The sequence below is a fragment of the Acomys russatus genome, chromosome 10 (assembly GCF_903995435.1).
Source record: "Acomys russatus chromosome 10, mAcoRus1.1, whole genome shotgun sequence".
Taxonomy (NCBI): domain Eukaryota; kingdom Metazoa; phylum Chordata; class Mammalia; order Rodentia; family Muridae; genus Acomys; species Acomys russatus.
The window spans coordinates 50,712,674-50,731,434 of record NC_067146.1 but is presented as its reverse complement, the minus strand read 5'-3'; the positions used below and the strand labels follow the sequence as shown (position 1 = coordinate 50,731,434).

Genomic DNA, 18,761 nt, shown 5'->3' with positions numbered 1-18,761 from the left:
ATGCTGTAGTGGGAAGCATGGGGCTTCTAAAGACCATGATGATAGATGGCAACAAGAGACCGCCAGATGTTTCCCCTCCAGCACAGCAACAGAACAGTGATTATAGCAAATTGTGTCCCGCAGCCCAGACAGGATCGGGAGCTGCTCCACCAAAGAAGCCTCTTTGCTGGGTGTGTTGTGATGCCCACAGGGGTGGGTCGGCTAGAAGAAACACATAAGGTTGTCTCAGACCCAAGCATGTGTGAAAGCCTCTGTCAGCTAGCGACGATGCGGAAAAATCCTCGTTTGCAGCTAAAAGATCATAGATGGCTATGTCTGCAAACCCTTGAAACTACTAATTTGCTGAAAATATTAATATCAGAACAAAAAAAATGATGATTTGGTATATTATAGTACTTTTCCACTGAGAAAATCAGTGTCTGAATAAAGAGTATAAAACCACCGAGGTGTTAGGGCGAGGTGAGTCATCCTAGTGAAAGCTGCCTCTCTGGGCACTTAGCCGACACAGAGAAAGGCCAGTACGTAGTTGTAACAGGGTGCTGTTCACCAGCATTTGGGAGGCCCCACCCTTCCTAACAAAACAAGGGGCCTCTGCCATTCAGTGACCAGGAGTGAGAACTACAATATAAGTGGAGTTTGAAGATAATCAGGAAAAAGAACAATGAAAGAAATTGGGTGAAATTACCTTATTCAGGTTTGCCTGATAGAATTTGCTCCATGTCCAGCAGTCCCAATAGCAATGCGGTCAAAAACACAGCAGTGCCTGCTGGGCAGAATAAACTCTGTACGTAGTTTTTACAGAATAGGTAACTTAGAGATCATGGACAAACAGATGAGGAAAGGGAGGAACATGTATTCTACATTGAGGCACCCTTGCCAGAATGCCACTGTATTTTAGTGCTGGAGAATTATAATTTTATTTTTGGAAGCTTTAGTACAGTGTTCCTGATCTTAGATGGGTCTTTTGCATGTTTTCCTGTTATTTCCTCCCTCTTGATTTCTTCCTACCATTGCTTAGTCTCCAATCTCTTTCATTAATAACCTTTTCCTTTTATTACAAAACTTCTGTCTCTTCTTTTGCATTTAATCCCTTCCTCTTATTGTTTCCCACCATGATGTAATTGACCTAAGGACAGTCTTTATCTACAATAGAAAGGTTAACCACGAGGTATCCCACTAATGCCATAAGGTATAAATCTGGAGACTTATTACTTCCTTCTTTAATCTATGTTTGAGATGTCAGAAGCAAGAACTCACTCAATGGAATTAAATGTCAAGTACATTTGAAGCAAGTGAGAAAATATTTCTTCAAGCAATGTGTCATAGACTTTGCCATAGTAGGAGATGAGACTACAGTGTGCAGTAGTAGGATTTTAGAGGGGTTATTTTTAACCTATTTGTCACTGTGCCCGTTAATGAAGAAGAGATCAGATTTTTCAACTCCCTAGTGAAATCAGAAGACTTTTCTTACCTTCCAGAGTGAGAAGTAATGAGAAAGAATGAGCTATAAATGGAGTTTGTCATTTTCACCTTTAAGGCATGTTAGCTCCTTAGGAAAAAAAAAAAGACATGACATAGTCGAAGGTGAGATTATTCTCATAGAGTAAATGTTCCTTGATGCCTTTCTAAAACCATTCTACAGTTACAAAATGAACTGTGTTTTTCTTTCTGAAATTTACTTTTAAAAGCTTGATTTTTTACATTTCTTTAAAATGATTGCATAAATAACCCCCAAATAAATTGCTATATGCTCTTTGGTACTAAACATCTCTTTGTTATATAAAAAAAAAAAAATGGTATGTGGTGCACATGCCTGTATTTCTAGCGCTTGCAAGGCTGAGACGAGAGGATTGCCATGAGTTCAAGGCCAGTCTAGCCTGACCTACAATAATGAGTATTAGGCCCATGAAAGATACACAGCAAGAACTTGCCTCAAAAAAAAAAAATTAAAATAAAGTAAGCTTTGGCCAATGGTTATAGGAGCTTGATGGGAAGGCCCAGGAAGCACTGGGGTCTCTGAAGAGCTCAGCGATCGCTCAGCAGCAGATGGCCTGTAGAATCTCATTTACTTTTGAAATCACGCATCGGCTTCCGTCCGCACACAGTGTGGTCTACACAGAGGCAGAGACACATGTTCCCTGCATCAAAGGATTATAAGAATAATTTCCTTTGCTCTTTCCAGTCTTAAAGAACTTTATATGAACAAAACACATATTAAGATTGTTTTAACATCTCTGTATAAAAGTGCTGGTGAGTAGACTAGTCTGCTTCTTTGTGGGGCTGAGTCTGGCCTTGGCCTCTCCAGAAGTAATAAATTATGGATAGATAATGTGATGACCTAGGCCTTAGTGACAAAGGCTACGGATCTCAAATGAGACTCTAATGGTCAGTGAGTTTCCAGGTGACTGGCTCATTTTGGTGGAGTGCCTGACTAAAGGCTGGGTGGTTTCCTTCTGCCCTGAGAGAGGAATGACTCATGTCATTTGGCAACTCGAGGAAATAATATTTCAATTATTTATTAATTGTTATCAGGATGATGTCACCATCAACCATTCATAAATCTGCAATTGTGTAGAAGGGCACAATTTTCTCATTAATCCTCCCCCTCTTCCCTGTGTCCCAAAGGCCCTTCTAGTCACCGCAGTGTGTGGGTCTCCAGACCACATGGCACTGCTGTTTCTCCTGGGTGGCTGAGTGTGTCATCATGCCTAATAATTTAAAAATCAGAGTGACATAATTATACCTTTAGAAGTATGCTCTCTACTCAAATGCACATCATATAAAACTATTTGTTTCAAGATGAAGACATAAACACCTACATAGTAGTTTTGCAAAAAAAAAAAAAAAAAAAAAAGAAAGAAAGAAAGAAAGAAAGAAAGAAAGAAAGAAAGAAAGAGAAAATAGCTTAGGAGGTGAGATATAGGGTTGATTGCTGTGAAAACAAAAGCCCAATCAAAGCCTCCTCTTTAGTGGTCATGTTTGAACCTCGTAGTTTTGTTGGATAGCCTTCAGCTTTACTTTTATACTTTTGATAGGAAAGGAGAGGAGGAAATGAAAGTGTAAACATAAACTAGGTTTTGATTAGTTATCTAAGGAGACCCAGAAGCCAAAGGCCGTCGAACTTAATTCTTACACAAACCAGCCCTGTGAAACCTCTCAATGTTTTTCTGTGAAATCCATTTCATTGTCTTATTTTTATAGGATTTTATTACTGAAGTCAATCTCTCTATCTTACAAATGAAAAACTAATTTTAAGAACAATCATTACAGAATTTCAAAATAAGCTATGGCAGGAAAAGTGACACGCGTTCTTTGCAGCATCTTACTGCTGTGTTCAGGTCGGCTGTGGCGACCTAGATTCTAGTCCTGGTTTACTGTTTGTCAGAGGAGGAGGTGATGAGATGCGGTGATGCTGCGGGTCTTTGGACTCCTGTAAGAGAGGAGGCTCCTGTGGAACCTGAGCATGCAATCAATAGGCCTGAGAGGGTTTAATAAACTCCAGTATCACATCATCATTGGAAACTACATGCACCTCCATTAAAATGCATTTCAATCATGTTGTTTGTATATTTTGATGTGAACAGTTCATATAACGCATCATGATGTCTATTAAATTCTTTTGTACATCTCTTTCCAGCTGTGGAAACAGGAGAAAGGAAAGGTCTCAGATTAGAGAAACATTCCATAGCTTTGCCAATAGGAAGAGAGAATTCTTTCTAATCCTTAGCCTGGGAGGTCACATTCCTTTTTAAATTGAGAAACAAAAGCCTGTTTAACTGGGATTATGTAAAATTTCCTCCTTCCCACACATGTGAAAGACTATTCTGCCCAATTCTACAAAGCCCATCATTTTCCTCTGAAGGAGTTCAGAGGAAGAAGCCCACTTACAAGGCCATAGACTCAAATGTCACAGCAAACAGCACCTTTTATTTTCCCTTTCTGGGCCTCCATAAAATTGGGCTACTCATCATCAAATTTAACCCCAGTTCTTGGAAACTTGCTGACCTCTTCCACAAAAGAAGAATAAAATTTCACACATCCAGTGGTTCTTTTTTTTTTTTTTTTTTTTTTTTTTTTTTTGAGGAAAGAGGCTAGGAGAAAAGAACGTGAAACACTTAGGAATGGTTTTTGAAACCCTTAGTCAACCAGGAATTATCCCTTCAAGTTTACATGGTTATTTTCATGTCTAGAGTTTTAAAATCCACTTTGTCCTTCAGAAATGAAAACTCAAAGCTTCCTTTGTACTGTTCCATGCAGTTTCCCTCAGAAATGTTCCCTCACCATGAACCGCTGGCTTTTCTCGTCGTCGTGATACAAGGCTTCACACATGTAGTTGTACACTGTTTAGTCATCGTGATGGAAAAGAACTGCTAGAAAGGTCATGTGGTCCGCTCACTCTCGGGGGCTGCACATTGACGGGCTGCATGGGTTGCTTAGCAACAACTACAGAAACAAGCTCACTGCCAGTAACACATTGAAGGAGATGGGGTTGAGAGAAGTTAGGCTGAAGGGCCAGGATGACAGTCCAAACTCAGAAGCCAACTCAGCACAGCTAGAATGCTTCCCAGGGATAAGTTTTGGACCTCTTCTTTTTGTCCCCCTACCCACCCCTAAAAATATATACTCTTCTGATTTCAATCGGATCCTCTGCTGTCATGTTGGGAGTCTGGCTTGCCATCTCCAGTTGTCACTGTAGCTAGAGAGCCTCATTTTCCGAGTACAATCATCCCCTCAGCTTGTGATCCCCCAGTGCGGTAGGCACTCAACATATGACTCTTGAGTGTTTGAAATATGGCTACTCTGAATTAACATATAAATCCCAACTTGAGGGCTACTATGAAAAAAAAGGCTATCAACTATGCATATTGTAAGGGTCTGAGAATTGCTGAAGGAAGATGCCAGACTCAAATAGTACATAAAAGCAAAGAGCATTTGTTCTGCAGAAATAGCCAGTATGCAGGGGTTGACTGTTCATATAAAATGGTGAGGACCCTGGCCAAAGGCACACAGGCCTTTTTTTTATAGGGAACTAGAGGACTGCAGGATGTGCTATCTTCTAATTTGATGGAGTGGGCTAAGGAGCAATCACAGGGGCTGTAAACTGATAAGCTGGGGCTGAATGGCCAGTCGCCCAAGTTACAGTCCAGAGGCATTAGGCCATAAATGGTCACATTAGCAGCTGATTGGCTCAGATCTTTCCAAGCAGTCTCTTCCAGGACCAACAACGTCCTGTTAATTGACTCCAACTGGGATTGGCTGGTGCTGGCCAGTGTCTGTGGAGGCTCCATGACTTCCACCGTGGTGCCATGGGCCCCCTGGAAATGTCCGATCCTCCCATTGTGAAACATATCGTTTGAATGTATTACGTTCAATCAAACTTCTTGAGAGTTGAATTATTTGTTTCAGTATTTGGAGCTTTCCTTTTGTTTGTTTTCTGGTTTTGCTATGCTGAGAATTGAGTCTAGAACCATGCACTTCCAGGCAGATGTCCTGCTACCAATCTACCCTGCCTGGTCTGTTTATTGGGTTTGTAGTATAGCTATTAGAAACGTGAAAGTCGCATTCACACATCTACATGCGAGGGTAGAGCCACATACTGTGGCTTACATGTGGAGTCAAGGACAACTCGCACGAGCAGGTCCTCTCCTTCCATCACGTGGATCCTAGAGATCAAAGCCAGGCTTGGCAGCAGGAGCCTTTCCCAGCTGAGGCTTCTCTTTATCTGGCCTGCAAGCTGGAAGCCATTTATGTGATTCTTGTATCTTACTTGAGGTTCATTAGCAGCCGTACTCATTTGGGCTGTCAGTCCATCACCTATGCAGTGACTTTCCTCAAAGTTGGATTTGTTTCGTGCCTCTGACTTTGTAAACAGAATAGAGTCAGAACACAGTTCTGTAAACTACTAGTTATGTCACCTTAGAAAATTATAGCTCTAAATTTCAGTTTTAGCATTTCTAAATAAGAATTTTTTAAGACAATAATAGTTTTATGTGCTTGGGGTTTTTTTGTAGATGACCCAGCATAGTACTTGTCAGTCACCAGGTCAGTGGTATATGAAACACTCTACTTTCTGCAATTTGTAATCTTTCTTTGTATACTGGTATGATTCCAGTCATACTGACCTGCTGAGCTAACAATTCAGTTTATGGATCAGAATTTCTGCATATTCTATTCCCTACAAACAGTGACCTTTCTTGCTTGCATGCTTACCCTCCCAGCTTGGAAGTTGTCCCACCACAGTCAGTGTATCTTCTGACTTTAAGGACAGAGTGGCTGTGGAATTTGTTGTAATCTTTTGGTAATTTGATAGCTAGGTAGCCTTGAGTGGATGTCTTTTCGTCTCTGAAGGTCATTGTTCTTATTAGTGAAAACGAAGAGAGTAACTTCTGTCCTCCGAGAGAAGACAGAAAACTTTAAATTCACTTTAGGGCACTCGACCACATAAAACACTGCCATGATCATCTCCATTGCGTGGATAACCTCTGTTGGAACTGTTTGTTTATAGCAGGTGGCCATTATCCTGCTAAAGCTAAGCACAGCGCAAGTCCTTACCATGGTAGTAACAGAAGAATGCATTAATAAATGATGAAAGAATAAACAATTCCACTCGCAGTTAAGAGAAGGACTAGACTTGACCACCTAGCGGGATAGGCATTCAGGGTAAATGAAAATAAATTATGTTGACAAACGCAGTCAGATTGTGAGAAAATCAAGCTAAGGGCATTTAAAAGCATTGGCGGGAAGCCCACTGATTTATCCCATCAGTCTTTGGGGAGCCTTTGTTCCTGTGAGTGATAGCTGGCACTTGGGAATCTTTAAGTGTGGGAATCTTTAAGTGTCTAAATAGGGTAGCATTCCTTTAATATTTTGTTTAAGTTCTGAGACATGATGCATTGGACGGGGGGAGGGGGGCCTAGAAGTTGTTGAGGCGCTTGGGGAGAGCATCACCTGATGGTGCTGCCTTTTCCCTTGTGTCTATTTTATTAGCCCCAGTTATTCTACAAAGTGGAGTTGATCCTCTAGACACATTGCATGCCTCCTGTGTAGTCATTGCTTCTCTCACTCCAGCCTGCTAGGCTGTCTGCATCGGCATCGCCTTTAAACTATATACCAACGTGCAGTCTGCCCAGTACCTTCTCTATCAGAAACATAGAAGAGGAGGCTTATAACGCATGTTTTATTCAGTTATTATTCCCTTATAGATGATTGACTAGGGACTCCTGGTGAACATATAGAGCTAAGATGGCAGTTACTACAGAAATCCAAATAGCCAACCTCAGATTCATGGGAATAATGATGGTTTCAGTGACATCTTTCTAGAGCAACAGTTCTCAACCTGTGGGTCACAACCCCTTTTGGGGGCTGAATGGCCCTTTCACATGGGTCACCTAAGGCCATCTGATATATCAGGTATTTACAATTCAAAACAGTAGTAAAATTTGCAGTTATAAAGTAGCAACAAAAAAAAATCATGGTTGGGAGTCATCACAACATGAGAAACTGTATTAAAAGATCGCAGCATTAGGCAGGCTGAGAACTGTTGTCTTACAGGCTGATGGCAGATGGACATTATGAGTTTTGAATATTCTCTTATTCTTTTCTCTGTCAAGTTTGATGTTTCTCTTAAGCTATTTCATAATGACAATTTTCAAATAATCCTCATCTATCACTAATAAAAATTTCATTCATTCCGTATCAATTTAAAAAATCCCAATATAATTTTTAAAGGTTTACTTTATATGTATGGACGTTTTGCCTGGATGTATGACTGCACCACACGTGTTCCAGGTGACCATGAAGTCACAATGATAGCATCAGATCCCCTGGGGCTGGAGTTACAGATGACTGAGAGCTACTATGTGGGTGTTCCTAGCTGCTGAGTCATCTCTCCAGCCCTCACCCAATATAATTTTTATGCTACCTCTTTATACTTTTTTTATAGTCCATCTTTAAAATTAGAAAAACAATAGGGAGAAATTCATATGGCATACTGTGTATCAGAGAGAAGGGACTCAAACACCAGTTTTATAGCAGCCAAAAAGGGCAGAGATTCATGAGAAATTAATAGTGGTAATAATTTTATTAATAATAATAAGGTAATAACTCATACATAGTATATGCCAGGCAGTATTATAAGATTTTTTAGGACTTCAGACTTTAAGAATAATTCTTCTTATAAAGTTGTAGTATATTCAGCTACTTATTCAACCAGTATTTATGAATGCCACATACGGTAAATAAACATGCCAAAAATGAATACAAATTTGATTCTTTGCCCTTCCAAAGCTAGTGTGTTTCTTCTAATGTCAAGTACATTTTATTAGACTTTTGCATCACAGTACTCAAGAAATTATTTCAACTTCCTGCTAAGATTTATGATGCAGTGAACTACACCATAAATCCTTACTAGAAATTAATTTCTGTTTAGCTGACAAAAAATTAAAGGCAGTTGGCATTGGTGATCTTCTTAGTGTGGGCACCGCTGAGAAGGCTGGTACAGCAGCCACTTTCTCTAAATGGTAAAATGACTAAGAAGGACTTAGATCCATCTGCCGAGTTTGTAGTTACTGCGCTCCTGCCTCTTGCCCTGGGGGGCTGCGTGATCTCTCCTCACACTCTGTCTTCCTGTCTGGATGGAGTTGCTGCCCCCTCCCTGAAAGCGTAAACAATGGAAAAGGATAACACGGTGATCTGCCAAGCCAAGGGCACAGTGCCCTTTCCACAGAGTTTGGCACCTGGAATGTGAAGGTCTTTCTGCATCAAATAAAGCTCTCATGTGGTTTGAGGACCAGACAGGGGAAATATAGATCTTTCTTTCTGCACGTTAGATGTGTAATGGCTGCCGGTGGAAATGTTAGAGTGGGGAGTGTTACAAACGCTGCTGAACATATCCCAAGTCAAGTCCTAAGTAGGCATGCCTTCAGTTTCTCCTAGAGAGAGATGAAAAAATATACTTTGAGGCTGTCGTTCGTGTTTATTAACCACTCAGTACAGTAATAAAATAGACACAGGATTGAATTCTTTTCAAGGTTAACATAAGTCAGTTTACAAAAGTTGCTTGTATTAGAGCCCATGTCTATTCCTTAGTTATATAAAGCTTGCGCTTGCTTCCATTATTTTTAGCACAGTGGAGTGTAAACATATATATATACATACATATGCATTTACATCTGCTTGAGAATAATTACTTAAAACATTTATAGTGACCATAATGCAAACTATCCGTTTGTGAGACCCATTTTCATTTTAGAGATGAAGACGCTTAGTTTACTGTGTAAGTGGATATTGCTTTATTTTTAACCCTTGAAACTGTCCTTATGTTGGGCCCATTGTGCCTCTATATCTTCTATCTAACTATTGGTAATACCGTACTATGTCTGCACCATCAGTTTCTAGATACTGTCTCTTTTCACTGTCACAGTGGCTGTTTGATACTTGAGTCAGTAGTTATCTTCATTTTATTCATGAGGAAATTGGAACTTAAATTGGAAATTTAAGGAATTTCCCACCATCTCACGTTACTGAAGGAACTTAGATGGACGCTCAAGCCTCTCTGGGCTTTTATACCATCGGAATCTTGTCAGAATCCAGTGTGCCATGACAGTCTGTGCAGTGAGGGTTGGAGCCAAGTAGCCGTAACTATTGGAGCAAGAAGCCAACTTGTGCTGCTTAGTTCTCGGACTGAGGGTGCGTTCTGTGTTCTGCAGGGTTGAATGTAGCAACTGTGAGACTGGAGACCAGTGTGGCACCATCATGCATGGCAACGCTGTCACCTTCTGTGAGCCATATGGTCCTCGGGAGCTGGTGAGTCTTTGCTGGGGCTGTAACACTGTTTGATTGTGCAACTTACTGTACTTCTTGCCAACAAAAGTTTCTTTTATTCTCTAGGAGTTCAGATGAAAGCTTGAAATATTGTTTGTACTATAATCAATATCTCAAAATTGGGAGAGGTAATTTTATGATCGTTTTCAAATATAAAAACGAGGAGTTCGTTGATAAAACTGACAGCATCAGTGTGTCTTAATAAACATGATTCATCGCTATGATTAGATGGATTAAAATACAAATATGATTGTGCATATCACATGTACAAAACGCATCTCATATTTAAACAAAGTGCGGCTTTCTAAGTTCTTATATAAAACCTTGGTCTGATCATCACTATTATTTTCTCTTTGCAAGTCTAGTTTCTTATGGCATCACTTTAAAACTTTGGTTCTTAACAATGGATGAAACTTGGATGTGTTTTCTTTTTAAGAATACTGATAACTGAATTTGTTTTGAATGTAATTCACACCAAATGACTCCAGAGTAGTTAACATCTCTCATTGGGATTCGGGTATTAGCCATTGCTGGAGAAGGTGAGTTCAGGAAATAATTATGAGCAGTGAGCATTCTAAATTAAAAACAGGGCACCACTAACCATCAGCATATGGCTAATGAGCCTTTTGTTTTGACTCCCCTCCTTCCTGACACAAGGACTGCAGTCACTCCACGCCCCTGAAAGGAGCATCAAAGCACTGTTGCATCAAGTCCTGGCTCAGCTCCTCTCCCCTAACATGCCGCCTGTGGGCCTGGGGCCTGGCTGTTTGCCTCCCATGCTCTTCTCCTCCCACAGCTTCCTTCTCGCGGCAGGTTGTGTTTTCACCTCTGTGTCACACATTGTGTTTCAAAGTCACTAGCTTTGAAAGTTGCCAGAAGATTAGCTTCCATAGTGAAGAGGAAGGAAAACCCTATAGAAGCAGCTAAAAGAAGGTTTGTTTATCAAGTGTGGAGGCCAATTAACTTTGTAACACTTTCTTACTTTATTCTGCTTGAATACCCCCTTTTGTGGTAATATTTAACCTATTAAGAATATGCACTTCAGAACATTGATGAATGGAGTTTTAGCTTGAAACTAGATCACAAACAGAATTAATTAGATGCAAATTAAAATAATAGATCCTTCTAATTTAAGTCTCACAAAGTATTATAATACCTGCAGACAACTATGACTCTGGTAGTGAAATTCTTTCTGGAAAACAAAATAAATTTGCTAGTATGCTTTAAATAATATATCTTGATTGAATTAATTATCTATAAGCCTTAATGTAAAATTAGTTTTATCATAGTTAATTGAGCTAAGAATTACTGCCTATTTTAGGAGGTGTTCCATTCAGTAATATTTCTGAAAATACTGGCAGTGGGAAATAAAAGTATCTTATAATGCCAGAATTTTTATTTTTGTAAATTCCTATACTAAGGAAAAACTGAAATATCTGGCTTATTTGATCAACATGAATTTCATCCTGATTGTTTCTGTAGCCCAATATGTTTATTTTAAGATTTGGTATCTCAGTTGGTTGGTTTGAGTTGTATATGTGAGATTAATCTTTAGTCACGTATTAATCCTGTAATCTCAGCACGACGCAGAGAGACAGAGAGGGTGAGTCTGATGCCAGACTGGGATACATAGCAAGTCCTCGTCTCAAAATGTCTAAGTAATAATGATAGTAATCTTCTAAGATATAAAGTAGTATGTAATTTTATTTTCCCATCATAAGTATTTCTGGAAAATGAATGTGTTCTGTAGAGCCAAAGAGATAGTTTAGCAATAACAACTATTTGATTTTCAGTAAGTTTCATATTGCATTAGCCTCCTAGAGGCCAAACTGTAGGTAGTGTCCAAGTTGTGTCCGCAGAAAGCAGTCCAGTCCAGTGAAAAGGAAGGGAGGGAGTCGCCCGTCAATATTATATTTACTAAAATTTGAACATTTTCATGGAACTCCAAAACTTAATCCGGTCAAAGCCCTGACACATGAGGACTGATGGAAGATGCCAGCCCTGAGACGTTGCTTGCTAAGCAACAGACCTGCTTATTTCTCATGATCCAGTTTCTGGACTTGTGAAACAAAGAACCACAAACCACGAGGCTTGCATGCTTAGAGCTTTATTTTTCAATCCGAAAGTCCTAGTAGTCAGGTCTGAACCTGAGGGTTCCTGGGTCTAGGTATGGATCTGAGGGTTCCCGGGTGTAGCTTTTCTCCCCTAAAGAAACACATGGTAGGCAATCAGGGAAACCACTTGCTTTGGAGCAACTGACACAGGCAAGATGTCTAGTGCCCTAAGAACTGCCTCGGGTGCTGGGAATTGCTCCAGGATCCTGCAGAAAATTATGGCATAAAGCGTAGCTGACAACCCTAGTCGGGATGGCCTCTGGGTCGTCTTGATCTCAGGCCTGGTGGTGTGGGTCCCTCTGACCCCGGGGAGCTATCATGTCTTCCTGGAGCCATTTTGAGCCTATTATAAGATGTTTGCCTGCAAAGCTCCTTGCTCCTGGTATTTGAGAAAACAAGGAGAAAAGAAATTTAGAAATAATTAAAAAAAAAAAACAAGCCAAAGGAGCAAAATTGAGTTAGTTGGGACTGAGTGGAGCCTTTTCCAGAAGCTGAAAGAAGAGAATAAAGGACAGTATAAAAGAGCCCACGCCCACACCTGCATCCCTCAGACTTAAGTTGTTGTTTCGTGCCACTCACACATGCGTTCTAGGAGTTTGTCTCCATCACTAAGGTCTGTCCTCGGACATTTTGCTAACTATTCAAGTCTCCAGATTTTAGGTGGTCACGCTCAACTTCATTTACTTTGCTAGTGTAAAATGAAGATAAAGAGAAATAGGTTCCTGGCACTTCAAATGAATTATGCCATTCTCCTTTCAGGAGTATTTGCTTATTTGCAGTGTTGTAGGATTAGACACAGGACCGCCCACATGCTGGGCAAGCACTCTCCACACCAATCCATGTTCCCCCCCCCTCCTATTGTTTCTTTGTAAAAAGAATTTTTCTCATAGAGTTGAAGATGTGTTTTAGTTACAGTGATAAGCTAGACTAAAAGACTATTAAATCCAGTAAAAATTTGCAAGAATGGCGGCCATGATAAATGGCCTTAGTCTACGGTAAGTTATCAAGATTTATTTAAACTGCCACTCTGTTTGCTGTGGTTTGAAACTTATTTGGTTGTTTAAAAGCACTGAGATTTGGTGAGAAAAAAGTTCTTATCAGGTATTCGTAGTTATTATATCACTTATCAAAAACCCATGAGAGCTTCTTTTGTCTCCATAATGTCAGATATAAAAATCTTAATAATGTTAATATATAAATTTATATGTTAAACTCAAGAGTAATATTTGTTTTAAAAAACCAATTATGTATATAGATGAGTGGATTTCATTGTTCCTATTACCTTTTGTGTACTGTACTGTTGGTATGTGCACATGTACATATGAGTGCACACCCACATGTATGTATGTATTTGTGGAGGCCAGAGGTCAGTTTTGGTCATCTTCATCAGTTTTTCTGCATGTTATGTTTTGAGGCATGGTCTCTCACCAATGCAGGAGCTCACGAATGCCGTTTAATGAGCTGGCTGGCAAGTTCTAGTGACCGATGTGTCTCTGTCCTGCCCCTGTCCAGCTTTGGGTTGCAGATGAGCCCCTTCATGCCCACGCTTGTTGATGGTCCTGGGGATCTGAACTTGGGTCCTCTTGTTCACACAGCAAGCACTTAATTAGCCTCGCTCATCTCCCTTCTATGATTTTTTTTGTAGCTGATGGTTTTATTAAAGTGAGTGGGAATAGCAATGAGATGAACATCAAACATCACAGAGTCCTCAGTCTCCCTTGTGAAGGAAAAAAATATAGAATCAATGACTAACCAAAAGGCAGGGTCACCTTGAAACTTAGCAGTGCTTCATCCAGTAACTTGTTACACATTTGCAGAGGTCGCAGCCGTGTGACTTGATCAGACAGAGGACACAGCATCATTTATTATATCACCAGGAAGAGGGTTGAGGGCTCTCTAGGATGCTCAGTGCACTAGCAGCCGCCGCCACTGCAGAAGCTTTAATTTATATAATACCTCTATTTCAAAGGGCCCACTTTCAGAACTGTTTCAGCATTCATCTGGGAATCTATTCAGTTACATAAAATCATTCAACTTATGTGAATTTAAAAGAAAATGTCTCTGTTGGTAGTGTGCCTCTTTATATTTTCATATGAAATCATCTGAGGAAACCCATGAGGGCAGAGAGTTTACTTACTTTAAAGGCTATGGGGTGGGGGTGGGGAAGCAGATTCCTTTTCAAAGTATTTTATCGTTCATTTTCTTTCATATCTCTGGTGGGAGGAAGAAGACAGCAGCCAGAGGTCTGGGCACGATGGGCAGACTCAGATTGAAGACAGCTACAATTCCTTTTGTCAGTCCATACCAGCGATTTGTGTCTGGCATAGGGCAGTAGCTCCTACAGGCTCTGTGGCTGGATGGCTTATGAAATGTCCCATCAGTCCCCTTCTTCCCTTTGCTGTTTATGCGCTAGACTTTACAGTTGTGTGTTATTTAGAGGTGTCGGGTCATAAAGAAGCAAGAGGAAGCCAGCCCACTGTGCTGCTGCACTGGCATGCGCACACAGACCCGCTGTTTCCAAGAGTGGAGTCCTGTGAGGCGTACCTCAGCATGTGGGGCTCAGGAGAATGTAACTTTCACCTCATTAGAGCAGTGTGCCTACTGCAAAGAATAGCTAACTTTACACACAATCACACTCACGTCACTCCTCTTCCCAGAGCGCAGAAGTCTGTCAGAGAGCTCCTCATGACACTAAGGTTTAACAGAAATGTGGGTGAGACTTCCCAGACCCTTATTCACAATGTCTCTCCCTCTCCCACCTGTGCCCCCTCTTCCTTAACCCTTTCCCTCTCTCTCTCCCCTTCTTCCTTTCCTCTCCCACTTTCATTTCAAGAACTATGCGTAGGTTCTGTGATTCACTTTACAAAGTTGTGCAGTCAAAAAAAAAAAAAAAGTTGTGCAGTCATTAGCATGATCAGTTTTAGAATATTTTTATTACTCCCTGAAAATTATGTCATTTAAATGGGCTGTCTTAGTTCTGTTTACTTTTAAAATGTGTTTTGGTTACATGCATTTCTTCTGTGTGTCGGGGGGCAGGGTCGGTTGTGGGGATGCCGCAGCACACGCATGTGAGGTCAGAGGGCAACTTGCTAAAGCCAGCTCTCTCCTTCCATCAGTCCTGAGCTTGAACTCAGATTCAGGTTACCATGTGCCTTTAACCCCTGAGTCATAGCCCTGCCTCTGTCTTTACTTCTAGAAATAATCTGTTTTCTAGTCACTCATGCATTCTTTATCTCCCATTTGTGTTTGGTTGCCTTTTTACGAGACTCTCTTTGGCTGGCAGACCAGTTATAAGGTGGAGGGAGGTAATGGGCTGCGTGCAGTTCTATCAAGGGCCCTTGCAAGGTGCCCTGGGAAATTGTTTTCCATGGCAGCTCAAGTTGGGGGTCTCGCAGTTTGCTCCCCAAAGGGGAATGAAGAGTCTGTCTATGCTCTGGCATACTGCTGAGAGTGAATAGGCGGCTGGGTGCGGGCAGCTCCTGCCTGGATGCGTCTGTCTCCCTGACTCCGCCCTGCCCTCCTCCCCTCCAGCTTTTCCGGCCCTTGTCTTCCTTGTCTGATTTTTACATGTTTTCTTTTTAGACCACCACAGGCCTAAACACGACAACAGCGTCTGTTCTCCAGTTCTCCATTGGTAAGTGCCTCTCAGCAGTTGTAACAACAACTTAGAAAGGCTTCTTGTAATCAGACTGTACAACTGTGCCAGGCGCTTTTAGAATTGGGGAAGATCGAGTCTTCATAGCAAATAATTTAAAAATTGAAATGAAACATTTTAAAATGCTGTACTTTATTCTTACCCCTTAAGGGTGGTGATTGGTATTAAGAGTGCTACAGATAGTCTGTAACATTTTGAAGACTTTTTATTGCATTCCATTTAACTATGGTGTGTATGTATGTGTGTGTAAACAAACACATGTGTGAGTGGAGGTCAAAGGGCAATTTGAGCCGGGCGTGGTGGTGCATGCCTTTAATCCCAGCACTCGGGAGGCAGAGGCAGGTGGATCGTTGTGTGTTCGAGGCCAACCTGGTCTACAAAGTGAGTCCAGGACAGCCAAGGCTACACAGAGAAACCTGTCTCGAAAAACCAAAAAAAAAAAAAGGCAACTTGATGGAGTTGCTTTTTTTTTTTTTTTTTTTTTTTTTTTTTTTCCTTTTTTTTAACCATGTGGATTTGGGAGATCAAACTCAATTTTCGGGATTGCAGCATCACCTTTACCCCCGAGCCAACTCTGCAGGCCTTACATATTTTCTATAAATGACTTACATATGGCTTTTGAATGCATTGGATTATTCTGTTGTGGCAGGAATGCTCTACTAGCTAAATTTGTTCAGTTCAAGATAGAAGTGTAGTCAATTATTTTATGAGCTCTGACTGGTAGTGGAAGGTAATTTTTATTAGCTGAAAGAACCTAATTACGATTTTATGTTTGACATAAATAATCTATGTTTGATTTTGATATAGCTAATGAAAAAATTACTATATCTGAAAATATTTCTTTCAAGGCCTTCTCTATGAAATGTAAAACTTCCTACCCAAAATATGCAGTGATAATATGCCTTTCAATGAAGTGGTAGCAGTTTTGCTATCTAGTCTATATTTTTAAATTTTTTCATAAATATGTATATATATATGTATGTATGTATGAATCAATATGTAACATCTACACATTTCCAAAGAGAATATTCTAGAGAAAGGTGGAGTCTGTCTTCTGATTGCGACCTAGGCTTTATCTGTGTCCTGGTGCGGAGGCTGCTGACCTATGGCGGTCACACTCCAGTCACTGTACCCTAGCCCCCACCATCTGTACCCTGGAACCCAGCCTTCAGTAGCCAGAAGGCTGCCTTCCTCTCAGCTCCTGTTCTTAGTGCATGTCCGTGCCCACAGTCAGAACCCGCTGTGCTTGGCTGTACCAAAGTGGCTTTTCTGGTCATGCGATTGTTGCTCTTTCATTGGTAAGCCCTGTTTAAGCTTGTGTCAGTGTGTAAGAGTACACGATAGAGTTAGGATTACTCCTCACACATGAATAGGACAGCCCACAGCATTTCATAGACAAACCAAAAGTGCATATCTATTTTTAATGGCCGCTAGGAAGAAGAGAAAGAGTGGGTTTTTAAATGGCTTTTCCAATCTGCTAGCATGCCCATCCTAACTTCCGTAGTCAGGATGAAACAGAGTTCTATTTATGATTGTAGTTTGACAAGAATAAATTTTTAAAACTAGAGTCTGACAAGTGCCTTCATGGATCTTAACCAGAATTAATGTGTTCTATTTATTAAACCACTGGAAAGTCAAAATAAGGAGGAAAAATGTATCTGTATTGGGAGTAACCTTCTTGTTAAAAATAAACATTAATTTCAAATATTATATTTAGGCAATGAAGAACTACACAAGAATCCATAATTCCACTAGATTTTTACTTTATTCAAGGGAAAAGAGATCTAGCATCAATTAAATTATTATTTATTATAGGAAGAAAAATGCCTATTTTTGTGAATGGCATAGATTCTCTGTTTCCTTACCTTCTCAGTCAGGCCAAATGCAGTATTAGTTTAGTAGAACCAACAAAAAGGACCAAGCAGGGAGAGTTGGGGAGTTGGCTAAAGAGTGCAAGGTTTAGTCTATGACGTTCGGAACACAGAATAACTACTAGGCCAGGCTCCTTTGGTTAGACCTAGCATCCAACCTTGTGCAAACTTTTGTTTCTCTTACACGTTAACAGACCAGTCTGTATAACTTAGAGCATGGATTTGAACCCTGGCTTCTACATTAAATGGCAGGAAGGGTAACAGCAGTGAGGAGAAATGGGTCAGGGGAAGGAAAGAGAGACTGGGAGGGAGGGAGGGAGGGAGGAAAGGAGGGAGGGAGGGAGGGAAGGGAGGGAGGGAGGGAAGGGAAGGAGGGAGGGAAGGGCAGTTTATAATGTAAAAAGCATATCTTTAAAATCTTTGACTGTCATTTTAAAATAAAAAATGAAATTGGAATGTAGCACTGGGAGTGAAACAGTATATTTAATTAGAGAAATTATAGTTCATTACTTAGAAACTTAATTGGGAAATGTATTCACTGCATTTTGAAACTAGATGTTTTCTGATGTGAAAAGGGTTAAAACAATGTAAAAACAAACTATTACCTTCATTGTGTATGATGCCATGGGGGTAAATATAAACATTATTGCAGAATTGGATTTATGCGTCTCGTGATCATTCATTTATATGGATGTTGATGAGGTTAAAGGCTGTGGCACTTTCTGTCCACAGGCATGGCATGGAGGATACATCTGAGCATGTGCATAAGTGCTAAGTGTGTCATAAGCGTGTGGATTCATTTCAGACTTCACAATTCTATAGTGATGAAACATCAAAATAGTAACTTCAGTGCCATACCTGTTTCATCTGCACTTGGTTTAAAAGCTGTGCAGAGTCAGTTGTGTGCTGTGAGTCCAGCATTTGTGTCTCATTAGAGATCCTGGAATTCTCCACATCCATGCTTTCAATGGTACTATAGTCCATCAGTTTCGGTGCCACTGCTGGGGAAGTCGTGTAACGTGTTCAGCGAACCATGCGGGTGATATATAGGTGATTTCTAAGGAATTTCACTATTGTTTATAAGTGATATGATGATTTATATTCATAATTAGTTCCAAGTACTTTAGAGATCTGTATACAGAAATTACATTACTAGGGCATGTCTTAAAGGCCCTTCAAATATGTGTAATGTACATAAATATTACAGCATACTTAAAATGGCATATGTATATTATCCCTGTGTCTCTAAGCATATAAATAGATATGCAAACACTCTTAAAGAGATTTTTTTTAAACATT

At 40.3% G+C, this 18,761-nt stretch overlaps 1 protein-coding gene across 1 annotated transcript in view; it reads left to right on the top strand.

The window, feature by feature from the left end:
* Reln (reelin) overlaps positions 1-18,761 on the top strand; it is a 448,260-nt gene that overhangs the window by 205,190 nt on the left and 224,309 nt on the right. Inside the window, exons 7-8 of the mRNA XM_051152119.1 lie at positions 9,708-9,804; positions 15,519-15,570. Coding sequence (XP_051008076.1) covers positions 9,708-9,804; positions 15,519-15,570 — 149 coding nt within the window. The remainder of the gene's footprint in view (positions 1-9,707; positions 9,805-15,518; positions 15,571-18,761) is intronic.